This window comes from Nelumbo lutea, chromosome 1 (assembly GCF_056320005.1).
Source record: "Nelumbo lutea isolate HS-2025 chromosome 1, American lotus-T2T, whole genome shotgun sequence".
Classification (NCBI taxonomy): domain Eukaryota; kingdom Viridiplantae; phylum Streptophyta; class Magnoliopsida; order Proteales; family Nelumbonaceae; genus Nelumbo; species Nelumbo lutea.
The window spans coordinates 198167282-198190190 of record NC_142684.1 but is presented as its reverse complement, the minus strand read 5'-3'; the positions used below and the strand labels follow the sequence as shown (position 1 = coordinate 198190190).

At 37.1% G+C, this 22909-nt stretch overlaps 1 protein-coding gene across 2 annotated transcripts; it reads left to right on the top strand.

The window, feature by feature from the left end:
* Window positions 1-6794: 6794 nt before the first annotated feature.
* On the top strand, window positions 6795-22624 carry LOC148880248 (very-long-chain aldehyde decarbonylase GL1-4-like). 2 transcript variants are annotated; one of them, XM_088962114.1, is made up of 11 exons: window positions 6795-6973; window positions 7072-7157; window positions 7260-7483; window positions 7570-7802; window positions 9809-10028; window positions 11185-11560; window positions 11659-11766; window positions 12548-12748; window positions 20563-20661; window positions 20772-20948; window positions 22314-22624. In XM_088962114.1, the coding sequence occupies exons 2-11, from the start codon at window positions 7098-7100 to the stop codon at window positions 22497-22499; spliced, it is 1884 nt and encodes a 627-aa protein (XP_088818240.1). In that variant the 5' UTR covers window positions 6795-6973; window positions 7072-7097; the 3' UTR covers window positions 22500-22624. The 2 variants fall into 2 exon arrangements, with proteins under 2 accessions (XP_088818240.1, XP_088818239.1); XM_088962113.1 differs by having other exon boundaries at window positions 6820-7157.
* Window positions 22625-22909: the final 285 nt, after the last annotated feature.

The window sequence follows — 22909 nt, the reverse complement described above, 5'->3', positions numbered from 1 at the left end:
AAGTTCTCTATATACATGGTTCTCATGGTATTATCACTAGTGCTGGCTAACTGGGACAGGGTGTCATCCTCAGCATTCTCAAATCTCAGGATTTGCTTGATGGAATGAAACTGGAAGTTGAGCAGAGCCTCTCTTACTTTGGCTAAGTAGGCGATCATGGTTGGCTCGCGAGGTTCATGTTCACCTATAACTTGGTTGACCACGAGCTGAGAATCATTGCAGATGACGATGTGCTTGGCTTTCACTTCATTTGCTAGAGCTAGCCCAGCTATTAATGCCTCATACTCCGCTTCATTGTTGGATGCCGCGAACTCAACATGTAACGCATACTCCAGTTTCACCCCACTTGACCCATACAGAACGATTCCAGATCCGCTAGCCTACTGGTTGGATGAGCCATCCACGTGAAGGATCCAGGGCTCCTCATCTTAGCTCGGGTTTGATCTAACTAGGAGAGAAGCTGCACTGGTTGCTACCTCACGGTGCTCGAGCTGAACCGGCCTGGGAACCTCGGGCTCATCCGACCTGGGGACTTCGGTGCTGAAAGTGCATTCTGCGACAAAGTCAGCTAAGGCTTGGGCCTTGATAGCAGTTCACGGCTTGTACTGGAGGTTGTATTCACTGAGTTCGATGACCCACTTCGTCAACCTACCAGACACCTTGGGATTGAGCAAGACTTAACTCAAAGGCTTATTGGTGAGAACTATGATAGTATGAGCTTAGAAGTATTGGTGAAGCTTCTAAGCTGCAACAACTAGAGCATACGCCAAATTTTTGATCTTTGGATACCTCGTCTCTGCCCCCTGCAACACTTTGCTAAAATAGTAGATAACCCAATCTGCCTCTTTTACTAGTACCGAGTTGACTACCTCGTCACTTGCGGAGAGGTATAGCTTCAAAATATCTCCGACTTCGGGTCGGGTCAAGGTTGGGATGTGGGCGAGGTACTTTTTGAGCTCGTCGAAGGTGAGGTGGCACTCATCAATCCATTCAAAGCCTTTGCTTTTAATCACCTTAAAGAAAGGCAGGCAGCGATTTGCCGATTTGGACATGAAGCGGTTCAGGGCGACTATACGGTCATTCAATCTCTGAACCTCCTTCAATTTCCGGGGTTGTCTCATATCTAGGATAGCCTTAATTTTATCCGATTTGGCCTCAATGCCACGCCGGTTGACGATGTACCCTTGGAATTTACCCGAAGTGACACTGAAGGCACACTTGTTTGGGTTTAGTTTCATGTTAAACTTATGCAAAATTTCAAAAACAGAGTGCAAATCTTTTCTTAAATCATTTGAAAACTGAGTTTTGACGACCATGTCGTCTATATAGCATTCTACTTTCTTGCCGATCAACGACTCAAACAATTTATTTACATGTCTTTGGAAGGTAGCCCCGGCATTTTTCAGTCCAAAGGGCATGACCTTGTAATAGTACAGGCCTAGTTCAGTTATAAAAGCTGTTTTTTCTTTGTCGGCAATGTTCATTCCTATCTGGTTATAGCCCGAGTAGGCGTCCAGGAAACTCAACAACTCATGCCCTGAGGTCGCATCCACCAGGCGGTTAATCTTGGGGAGTGGGAAGCAATCCTTTGAACAAGCTCAGTTCAGGTCGGTATAATTGTCACACACGTGCCATTTACCGTTAGCCTTCTTTACCAGGACTAGGTTGGCTACCCAGCTCGGGTAATGGACCTCTCCGATAAAGTTGGGTACAAAGAGCTTCCCGACCTCCTCGTTAACTGCTCTCCAACGCTCTGGGGCTTGGTTGCGTTTCTTCTATCTAACGGGCCTAACTATAGGATCAATATTTAGCCAGTGAGTTATGATGCTAGGGTCTATACCGGGCATTTCTGCCGCGATATGTGCAAAAACATCTAAATTTTGAAGTAAAAAACTTACCAGTTGAGATCGCAGGGGCTCCTGGACTGAAGCGCCGATCTGGAGTCTGAGTTGGGTCCTCCGCCGAAGTGGGAAGCAATCCTTTGGACAAGCTCAATTTAGGTCAGTATAATTGTCGCACATGTGCCATTTACCGTTAGCCTTCTTTACCAGGACTGGGTTGGCTACCCAGCTCGAGTAATGGACCTCTCTGATAAAGTTGGTTGCGAGGAGCTTCCCGACCTCCTCGTCAACTGCTCTCCAGCGCTCCGGGGCTTGGTTGCGTTTCTTCTGTCTAACGGGCCTAACTACAGGATCAATATTTATCTAGTGAGTTATGATGCTAGGGTCTATACCAAGCATCTCCGCCACAATCCGTGCAAAAACATCTAAATTTTGAAGTAAAAAACTTACTAGTTGAGATCGCAGGGGCTCCTGGACTAAAGTGCCGATCTGGAGTATCCGAGCTTGGTCCTCCGTCGAAGTGGGCACAAAAATAGTCTCTTCCGTAGGTGCAGCTCTCTCTTCGCATTGCTTTGTAGGTCGCTCCAGCTCGAGGTCGTTGGCCACCTTGGCTTTTGCTTTGAGGGCGACGACGTAGCACTTGCAAGACTCGAGTTGATCGCCTCGCGCTACTCCAACTTCGAAGTTCGTGGGGAACTTCATCGCCAAATAATAGGTGGAGACCACTACACGAAGAGTATGAGTGATGGGTTGACCTATTATGGCATTGTACAAGGAGGGAGTTGCAACCACCAAGAAGTCATGGTTGCCTTACTATGCTAGGCCAAGTGCCGACCTCCACAGGTACTGTGATTCTCCCTAGGGGCCTGACCTCCTATCCACTGAAGCCTACCAAGTGAGTACTTGTGGGCTTGAGATCGCTCTTCTGGAGCTGAAGCTTGTCGAATGATGCATTGCAAAGAATATCTGTCGAGCTGCCGGAATCGACGAGGATATGCTTGACTTTGAAGTCGTTAATCCTTATCTTCGCGACGAGCGCATCATTGTGGGGGTAGTGGATCCCGTTCGCGTCGTCCTCAGTGAAGAAGATCGGGTCTTCTGTTCTTGGCAGCTTCGAGGGGTTCTACTCCTCCCTTCCAACCTCTCGAACTGAAATCTGAGCTGCAGCCGAAGTGCAGCCCACGACAACCAAACCTCCAACGATCACATGTATAGTGCCCCGAACTAGTCTCTCTTCAGGAGGCTGCCTCTATGGCTGCTCAGCTTGCTTGTTGCTGGATTTGGGAGCATCTCTACCTTGCTCCCCTTGCCGACCTACCTTAATATTATTAGGTTTTGTACAAAATTCCTTAAGTATCCGCGACAGATGAGCTCTTCTATCTCGTCACGGAGGTTCTTACAACTTTTGGTACTGTGACCATGATCTTTATAAGAACTATGATACAGATTCTTATTCCTTACACTGGGGTCTCATTTCAGCTGGGGTGGCCACTTCACATACGGGGTGTCTTTGATTGCCATTAGGATCTCAGACCGCTTCACGTTCAATGGTGTGTAGTCAATTCTTTCTGCTGGAGGGGCTCAGAAAGGCTGACCTGGTCTTGCCCCTTGAGCTGGGTCTTTCTTCTTCTTGTTGTCCCCGTGGGTCGAGGGCTCAATTTCTCTTTTCCTCTTTTTAGGCACATTTTCATTCTTCTGGTTAATCTCCTCCTCTGTCCCTATGAATTGGTCCGCGAGCTTGAGGAACTCGTGGAGGTAAAGGACCTCCTTTGTCACAGTCTTAGGCTGGTTGACAACTACATGCCACTTGAACTCTTTGTGCGTTATGCCTCTCTTGGCTGCTGTGAGTCGCACTGTGAGGTTCAAGTGGGGTATCTGTAGGCAAGCGTCATTGAACTGCTTGATGTAGCTGCATATAGGCTCCCCTTCTCTCTAGACTATGCCGAGGAGGCTTTCTTGGGTTCTCAAGCACCACTTGCTGGTGACGAAATGAGAGGTAAAGACTTGTGCAAACTGCACCCAGCTTCTTATTGACCCGGGCGTGAGGTTCCTATACCATGTGTGGGCTACTCCTTTAAAGGTGGTGAAGAAGGCCACACACATGCAGGACTCACTGGCCCTTGCCAAGTGCATTTGCGACTGGAAGGCGTCGACGTGGTCATTTGAATCAAACGATCCATCATACTTGTCCAAGGGAGGGACCTTAAAGTCCTTAGGCATGGGGATGACTAGAAGTTCTAGAGACAGGGGGACGACACTGAGAGGAGCGGAGTGGCTTTCACTTCGTCTGATCTCACCTCTTTCTTACCCTTGAGATCGGGTTGGTTGTGAGTGGCAGTTTGGCGAGCTCGGTGGCGTCTCCGCTGCTTTGCTGGCTCAGCATTAGAACTACTTGCTTCTGTGTTGCCGAGCTCGATGGGCCCAGGGTGGGGCTCGGATTGCTGCTGATGATTGTGAACTGAAGGGCCTTGTGTATAGTCCGCGGCCAGGACCTTGAACTGGTTCTCGACGAACGGAAGCTCGAACTGTGAAGTCCGAGGCGACGCGGGTCTAACTGGCTGAGAGGCCCCTGACTTGACTACAGGCTACGAGGTGGGGGGAGCAACTTGTCTTTCCCTCCTGCCATGGGATGAGAGCTAGCTTCCGAGAGGGTTCTGAGTTCGGGAGGTCTCTCCTCGGCAGGGAGACACTCACTACGACGACGGGGCTGGGCCTGCTGTGTAGCGGGGTGTCGGGGCTGGGCTTCTTGCTCAAGCTCGAGGTTTCGAGGTGGAACTTGCTGTTGATGCTGAGGCAGCGGTGGAAACTACTGCTAGTACTGTTGTTGGTAAATGTGGTGGAGCATTTGCTGCTAGTACAACTGAAACTAGTGGACTTGCTGCATTTGAGCTTGCATAGCTCACACACAGTGTACCGGGTTTTCTAGCTGGTTCTATCTGACCACCGGGAGAACTAATGGTTCTGCAAATGTCACCTCTACCAACGAAGGGAGTGGGGTACTTACTGTTGCCATGACCTGAGGCGCACTTAGGGTAGGGACTCCATTCGTGGAGAGGAGTACAATGAACTGGCCAATGCAGACGGTAGGGAGTTGAGGTCGTTCCCTGGAGGTGTTTTGGTTGGCACTTTGTCCGGCGTTGCTGGAGGAAGCCATTGATGTCTTACTGAAGTTGCTTGGTGAGAGGCTTTTTGAAGCATTTCCCACAGATGGCACCAAATGATGTAGCGCGATCTGGTCACTCCTAGCTGGCAGGGGCTATGCTCTTAGCTGGCGTTGGACGAGGTATCTGCAAGGAAGAAGGTAAAGGATTCCCGGGGAGCTCGCCCGACGGGAATACTCCGATGCTTAAGCTAGAACTCGACGGAAAACTGAGAGAGTTGTGAATGAATAAATGTTAAGAGTGAAGATGCGATTTTTGATTACCCTTTTCCTTGGGAGTTGGAATCCTTATATACTGATGCTCTGTCAAATCGGGTGTAACCACCTCTGATTCTCTGCTATAGTTGTTACTCGCCAGGCTGATTCAGTTAATGCAGGTAACCGTCGCAGAGTATGGTCCTGTCAGTTGAGAGACGTTATGCAGAGCTGGCGTGCACGACGCCGCCTGACGTGAGACATGGGCGCAGTCCTCTGGACTGGCAGGTGCTATGCCGCTAGACAAGAGACGTAGGAGCAGTCTGACAGGCATGGTCTTGTCGGGTAATGAGTTTCCCAAAAACTTTGGGTTGCTCAATAACGAGCTCTTTTGTAGCGAGCTCCCTTGTAGCGAACTCATTTGTAACGAGCTCCCTTATAGCGAACTCCTTTGTAGCGAGCTGCCTTGCAACAAACCATTTTGTAGCGAGTTGTTTTGTGGCGAGCAGTCCTACTGGGGTTTCAACGAGTTTATTACGCCAAATTGTGACAAAACTGTCATGCTGAACTGTCATTTACGTCGAATCATATCCACGTATCCCCTGGTTAAGAGGTTGGGTCAAATCACCCTCCATCAGATATATGCATCTATGCATATATATGCATATTGTTGTGTTGTTACTTGAATTCTCGTTGTGGCCAACTTTATGTCCTAATCTGCATTTGAGGAGAAATAGTGATTTGTGATGGAAATGGAGGCCACAACAGTAGTATGGATATGACATTTGGTTTGTACAAAAAGATAGAGAGATGGTAGGTATTGTGAATGAATCAAAATTAAAGTGTGTGGGGTTAAAGGTTTTTGAGAGAATACAATGAATTTTATATCTTCCTTCCAGCAGATGTAGCTAAAGCCAAATCACGTGATTCTTTAATTTTTTGTTTGTGTTTTTGTTCTTGTTTTTCTTTATTCTTTATCAAACTTTTTTGTGTCTTCAGGTTGTTCTACTGTAACATATTTATATTTATCACGGAAAAATCTATGTTGCCAGGAACACGTGGTACTTGAAGAGTTCTGACTAATCCAAATCCACCCATGAATTTGAATAAATTCTACCTAATTAAAAAGATCTATGATACCAATTGATGGATTACAAATTCTTTGGATATAAGAACACGTCATGCACAAGTTTGATGAGGTTGCTCAAGATTTAACCCTAACTCAACAGGGAGTTAAGTCAGGTCCACAGTTTTCTAATCCGGCCCAAATCGACCGAGTGGGTTCAATCTGATTTTCCATGGTTGTACTCCACATTTACTTATGACTCAGTAGCACGGTCAAATAGAGTAAATGCCATTCCCACTTTGACGAGTTTACATCCCCACATTGCACATCCCGACGTTGTATTAAGAACATCTACCGTATTATACAAGTTCGAGATGTGCCGTGGGGCATTGTAGGGCGCCTCCTTTTCAGGGGCGCAGGTGTGAACACATCCAACAAATGCAGGATTCTCTCTCTCTGGATGGCATTTAAAAGAATCGCCTTCGTAAGCTTTTTATTTTCACCTACCAACCCAACTAACCATTTACATGCTCAATAATTCAGAATAAGTCACAGATGGTTGTCACCTCACCGTAGCCATTAATTGTCACCTCACCAGGGCTAAGGCGTGGCTCCTGGCTCCTTCAAAAAAAAATCAAAATCAAAATTATTTATAGATTTCACGAGCGATTGTGGCCGGCCGGTTTTCCTATTACCATTGCATTGCAGGAGGTTACACCACAAACAAAACCGTTTGAGATGTTGTATATTTAAATTCTTTGCAGCAGCAGCTGAGTGCATGCCTAAACTCATTAATCTTCAACCTGCAGACCGATCGAGTTTCGATAAGTAAAGCATGGCTTCTAAACCAGGTCCATTGACCAACTGGCCATGGCAAAAGCTCGGAAACTTCAAAGTATTTCATTCTTATTCTTCATTTTCTTTTCATTTTTCGGTAGCTTGTGAAGTTCGAAACTAATCTGATCAATTTCTTCTCTTTTCATTTTTATGGTTCAAGTATGTGGTTTTGGCGCCTTGGGTAGTACATAGCATTTATCAATTTGTTACCAAGGATGAAAATGAGAGGGACGTCGGTTACTTGCTTACCTTCCCGTTTTTGCTGTCGAGGATGCTTCATAGCCAGCTATGGATAAGCTTAGCTCGTTACCAGACTGCCAAAAGCAAGCACAGGATCGTTCACAAGGGTATCGAGTTTGAACAAGTGGACAGAGAAAGAAACTGGTAACTGGTCTCTTCTTCTTCTTCTTCTCTCTCTCTCTCTCTCTTTTTCCTTCTTCTTTCTCTGAAATCATGAGTTTATTTGGCAGGGATGACCAGATCATTCTTAATGGAATTGTCAATTATATCATACCACAAATCTTTCCTGGAGCTTCAAGATTGCCAATGTGGAGGTGGGATGGCATATTTCTCGTCATACTCTTTCACGCTGGCCCCGTGGAGTTTCTCTACTACTGGCTTCACAGAGTTCTGCACCATCACTTTCTTTATTCACGCTATCATTCCCATCATCATGCCTCTATTGTCACTGAGCCCATTACATGTAAGATCACTTCATACCATACATAAATACATATACATATATGCATTAATAATAATGTACATATATGTACATGCTCTCAGCGTTACACATGCATATATGCATATTTTGGTACATATATTTTCTAATATAAATGTCCATCAGGAAATAAGGGAATACAATGATGGAAGATGACCCTCCTTCAAATAAGGGTCCCTCTACATTTGATCATGATCACCATCAGTTCAATCTCAGAGTCCATACCAACAATATAATACGCTAAATTAATAAAAATGTTTGTTTATTTGTCTGTGTTAGTTATTTCTTCTGGGTGTTTTAATAAGTACATGATGGGGGTGAGAGAGGGGTGCAAAAGTTTGTATTTCATGGTAGGATTATTTATTAATTTAAAAAGAATCTTCAAACCAGAACAAAACATCCGGAATTTAGTGAATTCAAAGATAGGACGTAAGGTTTGACCCAACCCGCATGGCTATTAGGTAGCATTCCTCCTTTCTCATTCAAACCAGAAGGTGGGGTAGGTGAGAATGCAAATATCATAATTCATAATAATTATTCCTTTGCCATTTATTCTTGCTGTCGTATAATACAATCATCCACGTGGCACGGTATCAGGGGTGTTGGTGTTTGTCGGGCATGCTGGGCCAGGTTTAAGGTCGACCCAGACCCAACCCAAAGAACTGGGCCTAAGGCCTGAGCTCGGACCGAGCCCAAGTTAAATTTGATCTCCAGCCCAAACTGAGATTTAACATACTCGGTTCGATTTGGGTTATGATCTCGGGTGGTCAATCAATCTTCATCGGGCCTATTAAGCCCACTGCATTAAATGGTTATAAAAATTCTTTTTTTTTTTTTTGTTTTTTGAAACAGGCAAGATGTATATATGTATATATATGTTGTGTCTGCATATACTCAGGCCAGATTCAACTTCTTAAAGCCTAAGCCTGGTTCCATCCCAAAAAGGTCGAAAATCACAATATTTTGGACCTACACACTACACCCAGCCTAATAACTGAAAATCAAAGCCCATCTTATGATGAATCAATCCAAGCTCAGGTTGGATTCACCGAGATCATACCCCTAGTTTACATCTCCTACGACTGCGGTCGCAGCACTCCCTTGTAACCCCAGTGAAACACAGGCACTCTAGCGTTGGAAATTAAAAAGCAGCTCAAAGTGATGCTTGTAATTTAATTCCATCACTGGTCCGTTCGTATTTCATTGGGAGGTTGCAGGGGAGATATGCTCAGGGATAACTGCTTCAACTCTAAAATGGGATTGAATCCCACGTTATTGGTTCTGATTTTTTTTTTTTTCTTTCTTATTCTCTTTTCACCATGTCTTTGACCCGATATTCGTTAACCAAATCGATCCATGTCTTTGACCCCAATGTTCGTTAACCATGTCGATCCTATATGGCTCCCTTTAGGAAGAGTGTAAATACAAAATTGTGCAATATAAATACAAAATATGTCTGATCCATAAAAATACAAGGTTGGTTTAATTTTATAATGATAATTTTATACTCTTGTCAAATATTTTTAGTTGTGATATATACAAATACAATCCCAATACTGGAATCTGCCTTTTTTATATTGACCAACATTGAGTGTAAAGTTTGTTCCTCATTTTAAATGCAAATATGTGTTGAAATTTGTATTTATTATTATTTTCAAGATACAATTACATTCTTACCAAATGCCAGTAAAACTGAACCAACATATACATATAAATGGAATAAATTAACAAATTCTTAAAACCAGTGATTTTATTCATCCATCAGCTTTGACTTTAGATGAAAAAATTAAAAGCAAATATTGAAATAAGCTTTACCAGTGAACAAATTTTTGAATTTTCCAAAGCCAAATAGTAGAACAGCTGGTGCAAATATAGGGCGAAAGTGCGTAGGATATCATTCATACAGACGAACACTCTGTACTTAAATCTTACTCATATATATATATATATATATATAAACTTCCCTCTAATTTGTTTTCTGCTTGTGGCAGCTGTGGTTCATCCATTTGCAGAACATTTGCTTTATTTTAGTCTGTTCTCAATCCCCATCATGGCCACGATATTTACTGGGACAATCTCGCTTGGAGCAATTGGTCTGTATTTCACTTACGTTGATTTCATGAACAATATGGGGCACTGCAACTTCGAGATGGTGCCAAAGAGGCTTTTCAACATCTTTCCCTTTCTCAAGTATCTCATGTATACTCCATCGTAAGTCTTTAAACCCTTAAACCTTTCATTTTAGACTAAATATTCTGATTTTGAAACAATTCACAACGTATTCTATTAATATCATTATATGTAGCTTGAACGTCCAGTTTAATTATGTATATATTTGGTAATGTGGCTGTTCATAGATGGGCCATTTATTGCTTTAAACGTTTATTTGTGCAACTTTACTTTAAATATTTATTTTTTTGTTTTTATTGTTCGGTTGGTCATTACTTTAAACATTTTTTATTTTTTACCTCAGACTAATATCCCATAAAAGTGTGCCACATAAGCATTTTATTTTAAAAAATGTTGAGGTATTGGAGAAAACAAGAATTTAACTTTTCTTAAAATCCAAGAATTTATGATTTTTAGTGTTTATTTAATAAACAGTGAAACCAAACAGTGGTTTCATGCACAATTAATGCCAACACACCTATGTGGCGCTGATGTGGTGACATTTATGTTAAATTTTAGTTTGAAGTGACCAATTAACCAGACTAGGGGTGTCAATTGGACTGGATTTAGTCCAATCCGATCCAGTCCAATGTGAGTTCATTATAAATGGACCAGGTCCAATCCAATCCAATGAATGTTTTGGATCAATTTGGACCGGTCCAATTCAATGTCTGAACCACCCAATCTGTTCAAATTCATTTGGATTTAGATTGGTTTCAACCCAAACCCGGTCCATTGGCACATATATTCTTATCTTATATCAATGGACCAGATATTGGCTTAATCCAACCCAATCCAATATAAATTTGTTACGAATGGATCAGGTCCAATCCAATCTAATAAATATTTTAGATCGAATTGGTCCAATCCAATATGCCTTGTTGGTCCGCCCAATCCATCCAAATTGATTTTGGACTGAACGGGGTCCAATCCAAAACCAGTACTCCATTGACACCCTTAAACCAGATTAACCCAACCTGCATGCATCGAATTTCAGTGTGAACTGGGTTTGGGTTAAGCAGATTAAATGTGACCTCAGGCTCGATCCAACTTCGAGTCTTGGGCCCAATTCTTATAGTTGTGCCAGGATTGAGCTTGAACCCGGACCAGACTGCCCTACTTGTACCCTTACCCATGTTATGGAAGCTTGATTTCTAATTAACATGTAGAGAATTAATTAATGTTTAATCCAACACAGGTTCCACTCTCTTCACCACACAAAATTTCGAACCAACTACTCGCTCTTCATGCCTATATATGATTACATGTATGGCACCATGGATGATTCCTCTGATACAGTGTATGAAACTTCACACAAAGGACAGCAGGAGACACCACATGTAGTCCATTTAACACATCTGACTACGCTAGAATCCATCTACCATCTACGGCCAGGATTTGCTTCATTAGCTTCCGGACCCTACACTCCAAAATGGTATCTATGGATGTTATGGCCTGTGACGTACGTGTCCATGTTGTTTGCATGGATCTCCAGTTCCATCTTTACTGTGGAGAGGAATCTGTTTAATGAACTCAAGATGCAAACATGGGCGATACCAAGATACAGTTTCCAAGTAATTAAGAAGCTTTGCTCTCTCTCTCTCTCTTTTTAGTTCATATAGTTTGTGATATTTATTATCATGCATTGATTAGATTAAATTTTTTTTTACAGTATTTGTTATCTTGGAAAAGAGATTCAATCAATGGTTTGATTGAGAAAGCTGTACTGGAAGCCGATGCAGGAGGTGTCAGGGTGTTGAGTTTGGGACTTCTAAACCAGGCAAGGTTCTATTTGTATTGGTGGATTAAGTCTGTCAGTATTATATCTATCAAAACAGAAGTGTGTGAGTATTACATCGATTTTGGAAATCGGATCGGAAATGGAATTGCTTTGACCACCGGTTCTTACGTCAAACGGTTCAGCCATTCAGTCCAAGTCTCGGTTGAAGAGTTTTGGGGTCTATAATCCGATTTGGAGCCATGTCCGGTTTGTAAATCAACTGATTCGACTGTCCAGTCTAGACCTGCAAAATGCTCTTGTGGATATAGACAATTTCTATCCACAGTTTTGTCTACATTTCAGAACAGGTGTAGACAGGTGTAAACGCTCTTGTGACATGAATCAGTCCCTGTCACAAGTATGGTGTAGAACTGTCTATACCCAAAAATTTTTCATCCGCATTATAAAATAATCTTTAATGATAAGTCCTATTTAAGAAATACAGTATACAAAAAATATGATTAAGTGGATCAGATTTGGTCATTTGATTTTCAGTCTAGCTTTTGGGTTGCAATCAATGTCACAGTACCGTTTATGATTGTATTAAATTACTGAGTTGTTGTCAACCAATTAGAAATTTTGTTAGAAATGATCTATGAGATGAGGAGAATGGAGTGGAGGTTCCTGAATCCTGATCCTCTGTTGTATGTCAAATTTATGAACAAAATCTAAAGCTAAAAGTCATTCTTTTTCTTAAATTCATTCAGTAGGGTGTTGATATCTACAGTAGAAATTTGTTAATACTGCTGCTCTAACATTTAAGAAGATTTGTGCTGCACAGGGGGAGGAATTGAACGGAAATGGCGAACTGTATGTCAAGAAACACCCAAAACTCAAGATTAGACTTGTGGACGGGAGTAGCTTGGTGGTTGCTATTGTTCTTAACACCATACCAAAGGGAACAAAACAAGTACTTTTAAGAGGAAAGCCGTACAAAATTGTTAGTGCCATTGCCCTCTATTTATGCCAAAAAGGGGTTCAGGTACATTGTCTTTCTCTTCTAATTAAAGCCTACAAGTGATATGATCGAAACTATTTTGTGAATAGTAGCTTACGTATGATATGGGTCAGGCTGGACCTAAATAGGGAATAAGGGCTTGTTTTGTTCTGGGAGCTGTAGTGTGGTGTGTCCTGATTAAAAAAATAAGTTTCTGCACTGTGATGTAAGGGTGTCAATGGACCCGCTTTTGATTGGACCCCGTTCAGTTTAAAATCAATTTGGATGGATTGGATGGATCAATAAAATATATTGGATTGGATTAATTCGATCCAAAATATTTATTAGATTGGATTGGACCTGGTTCGTCTATAATAAATTCATACTGGATTAGGTTGGATTAAGCCAATATTTAGTCCATTGATATATATAAGAATATAGGTGTTAATGGATCGGGTTTGAGTTGAAACCAGTCTAAATCAAAACAAATTTAAAGAAATTGAACGGTTCAGATATTGAATTCGACTGGTCTAAAATATTCATTGAATTGGATTGGACCTGGTCCATTTATAATGGACTCACATTGGACTGAATCGGATTGGACTAAATTGAGTCCAATTGATACCCATACTGTGATGAGGAGCAAATAAGAGATAAACACAGATGAAGGGTGTGGTGCATTTGAGAACATGATAAATTAATGTGTCTGGACTCAAATCAGATTTCCTGCCCATTATTCTCTAGCTAGTCTCTACCTGCCTTGAATTGCAGCCACACATCCCAATCTTGTATTGTAAGATGTGAAGTTGTAGTTTATTGTGGGTAGCAGTGTTTTAAAACCTTTGTTGACTTGGATGGTTGGACCATTATCCTCGAGAACCGTCCAAGCAATCAGTTCTGTTTTACCCCAAACCTGGTCCCTGGCCAAAAATCGTTGAATTGGTCAATAACTTGTTGATCCGGGTGGTTGAACCATCAACCCATTCAATGGTTTTTGGCCTTTTTTATATTTTAATTATTTTTTTATTTTTCTAATTTTGTGTAAGAACAGGTCATTTGTTCGAACCGAACGATTGAACCATTGACCTAAAAACTGGTGGCTAGAACGGTTTTGGTTTTGGGCCGTTTTTTAAAACATTGGTGGATAGAGTGCATGTAGAGAAAGTGAGTAGGAAATCCAAGTTTGTCTAGACTAGCACAAGATTTTACATTCCAGAACCAGCCACAACTTGTTTCGATACGAGCTACACCCCTAAAAGGACATGTTTTGCTGTGACTCATTCTAGAATGGGTTCAAACACACCAAAACAACTTTACCAAACACAACCTAAGATGTTAAACAAAAAAAAAAAATGTAGAGGTGCAAATCCAGTCATGTTGGTCTAGCATGGCACAACCTGCATACAGCCCGTGCCATGTCGACATGCGGGCTGAGTTGGGTCATGGTTCCCTCCCCTAGGATACTTTGGGGGTTTGGCTTGGCATGGCCCATGGCCCAAGCATATGCTGGGCTGGGCCGTGCCACAGGTTGCAAGTCATGCCATGGGCCTAGCCCATGTTAGGCTGGCCTATGGGTTGGGCCTTGGGCCTAGGCTGGATTGGGCCAAGCTATTTTTTTTTTCATTTTGATTTTCTTTTATATTTTTTTGCTAAGTAAAAATTAAAACTAAAACACTTCACTTTCCTTTGAGCTTTGGGAACAAATTGGAAAAATAAAAAATCTAACAAAGAAATGAAAAAAAAAACTTAAATACTTAAAATACAAAATTTACAACAAATTGGAAAAAATGGAAATTTTATTTCTTGAATTTGAACAATACAATGGTCAAAGGACGAATGAAATATAGAAAATGGAATATAAAAAATATAATACAATTATAAATTGAAAATAAAAAATTACATTTTTGAAAAATAACAACTAATTTAAATAAAATTAAAAAAAATATAATAATTTTAAAAATTGAAAAAAAATTTACAATAATTGAAATATTGAGTATATATAAAAAATAAAAATATATTGATTTCATCATTTATCTTCAAGTTCCACCTAGATCTTCATCTCCTTGATTTTCATCATCTACTTCAGGTGAAATATTAGGTGTAATGTCATGTCTCCTTTGTCTTGTAATTTATTCTCACCATCCAACCAATCTTTAAGGCCGAAGCACATCTCTAGACTTTCATCATTCATGCAACCTCTCTTGTCGTCCAACACCCTAGTATTTACACTAAAATAAGACTCCATTGGAATTGTATGCACTAGAAGGGTTAATAGATCATATGCCATGGCGGCAAAGACTAGATAGTTTTTCATGTCCTCTCCACCAGGCTAAAATATCAAAATTATCTCGTTCCTTCGAGTCAAAAGAATCAATTAAAGTAGAAAAACTTGCCTATAAATAAAAATTAAGTTCAGTAAATGAACTTGTTAATGAAGTGGTTGTAGATTTCTGCCTCTTACTTATTAGAGACCAAATTTTGTCTTTTCCACTACTACAACTAGCTGTTTTAGAAGTGGAATTTGCACCTGTACTAGATGTCCTATACCCTACCACTTGATATTCATATAAACTATACATTTCAAATAATATTAACTTCTTCTTTTTAATTTCCAATTTCAATATTCATACTTTCACAATATGATTCAAGTAAAACTTCTAAATCATCTTTCCTAATCCTATGATCTAATATTGTAGCTAAGCAATAAATGAGACAAATTTTCTCCTAATATTTTTAAAATTTATTTTTCATTATTTCAATAATACTTTGAAATTGTGGATTTTTTTTCTATATTTTGCAAAACATTCACCAATCATAAAAAAATGATTAACTAAAAGACAACTAGTTGAGTAATAAACACAAAAAAATTCATTAGTTGCATTATAAAAATTTTGTAAAAACTCTTTTGTACAAATTGTCATTTCCCAATCTTCCTCAAGTACAATATCTTGTGGCATTTTTGCATTATAAAAATCAGTAAAAATTTGTTTGTAAGAAATACAAATTTCTAACATAGAATAGGTAGAATTTCATCTATGTTGAACATTTAATACAAAATGTTTATATTTTAAACCATAATTTTGACATAAACATTTAAAATCTTGTTTTCTTGCTCCAAAGCTTTTAGTATCTATTATACAATTTTTTATTTTAGAATATGATGATAAATAATATTTAAAGCATCTTGAATATATATATATATATATATATAGCCCCCCCCACTTTCTCCAAAATATCTCTAATTCCTATTTATCTTTTCCCCTACTTTTTATCTATGTCTACCTAAATAAAGTTTGGATTAAAAATTTAATAATTATTTAAATATTGTAACAAAATTATATAATAACTTTAAAATATTTATTAAAAACACAAAAAATAATTTTATATTTTTAAAAAATATCACGAAATTATGTACTAACAATTTAAATTACGTTTTTTTGGATTATCAATTTAAATGTTTTCCAAATATTTAATAATATATAATAGATTTAAATAAATAAAATTCAAATAACAAAAAAATTTAAGTATTGTATAGATTATATTGAAATATTTAAATAACTAAATATTTATCATAACTGGATTTTAAAAAGTTAAAATAACAAAATTATGTAATAAATTTAAAAAATTTCTTCAAAGTAGAAAAATAATTATAACATAATATTGAAATTAATAATAATTTAATATATTATAAAATTAATAATAAAATTATGTAATAATAGTATAAATTATGATTTTATAGATAATCAATAAATAATTAATATTTTAAAGTTTAAATATTTTACATATTATTTAAGTATTTAAATAACAAAATACTTAGCATAACTAGATTTTAAATAGTTAAAATAAAGATTTTATGTAATAAATTTAAAAAATATAAAAAGTAGAAAATAAATATAACATAATATTGAAAGTAATAATAATTTAATATTTTTATATAATATTGTAAAAAACTAATTTCACTTATATCAATAATTATTTATTGTTTTTTGTGATAAATGCATTTTTATTGACTATATATAAACTTATTTTGTTTTGTTATTTAATAGAAAACTTTCAATAATTGTTGGAGATTAAACTACTATTATTGAAAATTTTAAATTTAATTTATTGCACTTATTGTATTTATTGTATTTCTGTTATAACTTATAGATTAATATTTATTAGAGATTAATCTAATATTTGAGATTATACTATTTATTGACTAAGTTAATATATTTTTAGTCCTTATTATATTTTTTTCATTATTAATATATTTTCAATAATTGTCTATTTCCACTATAAATTTTCAATAACTACTAGATATTAAACTATTGTTATTTATTAGAGTTGAGACTATTAATTTAGCTGAAATTATGAGTGTTCATGAGTTGGTTCAGTTTGGTCATAGATGAGACTATTAAACCAAATTGACTTGGTCAGGTTGGGGAATTGGAAAGCTAAAACCTATTGGCCTTTTGTGAAAACCAACCCACTCAAGTTGTACCAGTTTGGGTCAATTTTTTGGTTTGGTCAATCAGTTGAAAAAATTTAAACTTAAAAATTAAATTTAAATTTGAAAATTATAGTGCAAGTATTAAAAAATAAATTAAAAAAATTAGATTTATGATATAAAACATTTTAGACTAATAAATATGGGAAATTTCCCACTTTTTCGTATTAAAATTATATTTGAAATATAAAAAATTAATATATATCCATGGTTAGGTCGTTCAATTTTGGTCGGTTTTCAAATGGCCAAAGTGAAATTGATCCAACTTGATCGAATTAGAAAAGTTTTGAACCAAAGCCGACCTAAAATACTAGAAAACCGACCAACTCAAGTCGACTTGATTGGTTTCATCAGTTTGATGAATAAACCTAACTGAAATTAATTATTGTTATTTTTGTATTATAAAAAATTTATTAAAAATAGTATATAAAATATGAATAATTATTAATTATTTAAAATTTTGAAAATGTAAAACACCTTATAGTTTTACATATTTACTTACACCTACCTTATAATTTTCATTTTACTAAAACATCCCATATATCTTACAACCTATTTACTTAATTAACCTTTCATTAAGGAGTGTTTGTTTAGCCATTAAACCTATGAATTTTATTCCAAAAATACTCCTAACACTTTTTTGTACAGAAAACAAAATTGGCCAAATATAGCCAATAGAGTGGTTACCTATGTCTTATTAAGGGCAAAAATGATATTATTATTTTTATTTTCTTTTGGTTAAATTTATTTAAATGAACATTAGGGTTAACATTGTCATTTTCCATTGTCATCTAATGAAAGATTGATTAAATCCATTACAAATTATAAGTGGTTTTTAGTAAAATGCTAACCATAGGGTATGTTTTATTAAATCCACGAAACTATAAGGGGTATTTTAGTAAATGAGTCTTTCTATTATTTAGCTTTCGCTTAATAAGTCCTATGCACCACACGGGTCCCCACTAGTACATAATTTTAAGATGTGACATGCACATCTAATATGAAATAATTTACCATTTAAACATTGTTTTAATTGAGATTTTAAAATATTTATTGTTGAATCATTATTATTGGCATTACCAAAACTAATAGAAAAAAGTTCATTTTTAATTCCATATATATGTAAGTATTTAAAATATGTATAGCAATAATTGGGCCAATACGTGACCATTCAAGCCTAGTAAAACTTAAAATCCTTTTATGTAAAAATCATTTTTCATTAATAAATGACCAGTAACACAAATATATAACTTATATTAAACCTAGATGTCCAAACATAAGAAGTAATTGCAACTTTAGAATTAAGATTTGATAACATAGAAATTATGTTTTGTTTATATGAATAAATAATTTTAAGTTATATGTTCTAATAGTATTTTTAGAAACTTTTTTAAATTGTAGATTTATAGATCTATGTAAAAATTTTTCAAGTTTAGTATCTTCAATTAATAAAAATGGGTGTTCAACATGTACAATATATTTTTCTAACTCTTAACTCGTTCTTCCTTGGAAATATTTAAAAGTACCAAAAATCTCACTTCCTATTTGTGCTTGTGATGTTTCTTTCCATTCTTCTTTTATCATATGGTGTCTCAAATGTTTTCTCAAGTGAATGGTACCACCATTACTATTGTAGCTAAATTCACTCATACATTTTTGACAAACGACTCTCTTTCCCTTCCCCTTAACCTCCTCTATTTTTGTTCGAACCGGGCTAATCATCCTAGTGTTCTTTTTCTTTACCCTACTTCTAGTAGCAGTACTAGGGATGGGAATGTCGGTAATATCAATAGCATTCATATCAGTGCTAGCACTATCATATTGTGACTGAACATTGACATCGTCGACACTGAGCACGTTAGGGAATTGGCGTCAAGAGCAAGAGGAGTTGACCATTTTTTTTAATTATAAAAAAAATAAAAATTAATTTAATTGCACTTAACCAGATTGTTGGTTCAGAATCTCAACTTGATTTCAATGGTTGAAGCCTCTAAGTCTACCAAATTGCTAACTTGAGATATCCAAGCAAGTCTTATTCTTGTTGAAACTTGATTCAAGTTGAAAATTAGAGAGTAGAGAGAGTATGAGAGTATATGCGAGAGTATAAGAGAGTATGAGAATTGGTGTCATGAGAATGGTGGAGGATAAGGCTATTTATTGGAACTAAAAATAATTTAATTCCCCAAAATACCCTAAAAATTAGCCATTGTTTAGTTGTTGTGAGGGGTATTTTGATCATTGAAAAGTAATTTTTCACTTTACCTAAATACCTCATTGAACTAGTTATATAGTTGTTGGGGGGCATTATTGTCATTTTATATCTCCCAAGGCAAAATACATAAATACCCCCCTATATAGTTGTTTATAGCTATTGGGTGGTATTTCTAGAATCCCCCAAAAAAGTTGAAACTAGTTGTTGGGGGGAGGGAGTCTCTAATGACTAGTTCTTCGGGCGAGCTACACTCGGCCCACTATGGGCCAAGCCATGCCATGTGCTGGGCCATGTTAGCCCACGGGCCACAGGCAGCACAATACGACCCATACAATTGTATCATGCCCAATACTGCCCGTGATCCATCATTTCAGGCCGGGCCGGGCATTACAACTTTAAAAAAAGTAGGGTACATACCTTTGGCCTAGAAAATAGGCCTAGGCCCGACCCTACTTAGATCCACTAGACTCCACCAGTGAATCTAGCTAGTTATTTGTATTATTTATATTTAAATTTTAATTTTTTTAGAGAAGTGTGCATTTAAATTTTATTACACAGTTAAACCATAACATGTTTGCATCAACTTAAAAAATTAATATAATATTGCACTGAACCGGAGGGATCGAATCAGAATTTTAGATTTCTAGCCCAAGCCTAGACCACAATTAGTCCTACAGTCTGTGCTTGGCCTGTGTTGGACTTTTACACATTAGATCAGTCTAAGCCCGAAACTACCCTAGACTAGTTGGGCCATGATTAACCCCTAACTTGATATCATGAATGCCATATACTCTTCACGTTTGAGAGGCAACTAGTGATCAATGATCAAAATGTCAATACGGCCAAAGTTCAAAATTGGGTATCGATGCAGGTCAATATCACCAATGCAATAGGTGAGAAAAATCTTTAAGTCATTATATACCCTATACAATATTAAATTTATTTTTAGTTAATATTTGTTTCCAAGTCATTAAATTTAGTTTTAAGGGATTGGCTATATGGATCCTATTTTACCATTCTGTTTTGTTTAATGCCATATTCATTGCGACATTATGAGTGCAAAAATCATTTTTACTACTGAGACCCTTGTCCTTTGATCTACTCCAAATCCTTTTATCTCCTTCAAAGACATAACTTGGGACACCGCACCATGAACAGGTAGCTGTGGCATGCAAGGATGATATTGAGAAGCTTAAACTACGACTTCCTAAGGAGTTGTGGAGTAACTTGAGCCTTTCAAGTAGTTACTCCCAAAAGGTATGTACCAGTGTTTTCAAGTAGATAGATAGATACATCATAAATGGTGGAAGGGGGAGGATTAAACAAGTTGTTAGATCAGTTGAACATCCAGCACTGCACTAGTGCAGGTATGGTTGGTGGATGAAGGAGTTATAACAAGTGAAGAGCAGAGGAAGGCACCAAAAGGAACTCATTTTATTCCATTCTCACATTTTCCACCGAAGAAAGTGCGCAAGGATTGTATTTATTATAACACACCGGCCATGGCCATCCCCAAGGCTTTTGAGAACGTCCATTCATGTGAGGTTGGTTGAGAATCATACACATTCATATTCAAGCTTATACATTGCAATCAATTATTCTATATTGGTGTATTTGGAACTTCGTTTAATTTTCATCTCTCTCTATAAGCTATGGAACTGTACTTTGGGCTCAGTCTGGTAAGAGTTGAAATACAAATATATACATTGCAAATAAAAGGTTTAGAAATACCATATAGAAGCTTTTGCCCTGAATATATTGGTATTTGCACTCCTTCCAAACTGAGCCTTATGCTCAGTTTCGAAGGAGTACAAATACAAATATAAATAGAGTGTAAATTCTTATATTCTGTATGTATTTATATTGTTCATGTTTGTATTTTGTATTTCGAAGGCTCAATTTAGAAAGAGTACAAATACAAATGTATACAGTGTAAATACATACAAAATAATACAAAAATAAAAGGTTTTACACTATATATTTGTATTTTATTTGTATTTGTACTGTCCATGTTTGTATTTGTATTCTTTCCAAGGCTCAGTTTGGGAACAATACAAATACAAATATGTACATAGTGTCAAACCTTGTATCTTGTATTATTTTGCATTCCTAACTGATGCAAACTTTGCAGTTTTTGTTTCATTTGTATTCATTGGCAATGTAAAATTTGCACATAAGGCTTTATTTGGAAGCAGTACAAATGCAAATATGTACAACATAAATACATACAAAATATAAGGTTTTGTACTCTATGTATTTGCATTTGTACTCCTTACAAACTCAGCCTAAAGCTGTTTTTGGTTGCAATACAATTTTATTTGCACTAGTGCAAATGCATGGAAGTGCAAAATGTAAAAAATGCAAATTCTTGTTTACTTCATTTGTACTGCAATCAAACAAAATAAGCTAAAATTTGAAACAAAAATAGGTTAGAATTTACACTCAAATCATTTGTACTGTCATGGTTTTACATCAATGCAAATTTATTTGCATTGCAAAGTGCAAATACAAATATATCCGGTACAAAACCTTATATATATGGTATTTCCAAACCTTGTACATATTTGTATTTACACTCTTTTCAAACAGAACCTAATTAAAAGATTGATGCAAAATTTGCACCACATTACTCTTATCTTCATTCAATGAAAAAAGAGAAGACATCAATTTGCTTTGTCCTACCATATTAATTCCTCCCGAATAAATAACCTACCTCCTACCTCCTTCATTCTTTAATATAAAGTGGGGTATTACAAGGAGGTGATAACCAAGACTGAAGTGGTGCTTAGGTGTTGTTTTAGGTTGCAGAGAGAGCTGCATATGCAATTGAGTTGTTTCTGATGATGAATTGCACCATTGACACTCCTCCCTCTTAGAGGTAATTGAATTGTGTTTATGGATGATTGCAGAATTGGTTGCCAAGGAGGGTGATGAGCGCATGGCGTATAGCAGGAATAGTGCATGCATTGGAAGGATGGAAAGAACACGAATGCGGGGAAACCATGCTTGATGTGCACAAGGTATACGTTGCGGCTCTGCGTCATGGCTTCCTTCCTTTGTCCCCCCAGTCCCCACTTTTCACATCTCTTAATTAATTAAGAGTTATTGGTGTTTGCTGGGTATGAAATAAATTAGTTACAGATGTATCAATGTATCATTCATAAAACATTGAAATGTATTTACTAATATTTGATCATTGACCATGGCTTTTGAAATTAAACTTATAAGCGATTTATTATTATTATTTAATATTTATTATACGTATATCTACTTATCATTATTACAGTGCTATTATCTCTAAGAATTAATGCATCTCAATTTACAGTGCTTCAACTTGGGGCTCATTCAAATTTTGACAAAAGCTCAACCTGAACCGGCTCAAGTTGCAAACTTAGAAATCAGTAATAACTACATAACTAACGGAGTAATCTGTAAATTCTATTATTTTAAAAGGAAATGAAAGAAAGAAGGAAATGATAGATATTAAAACAACATCACCCATATA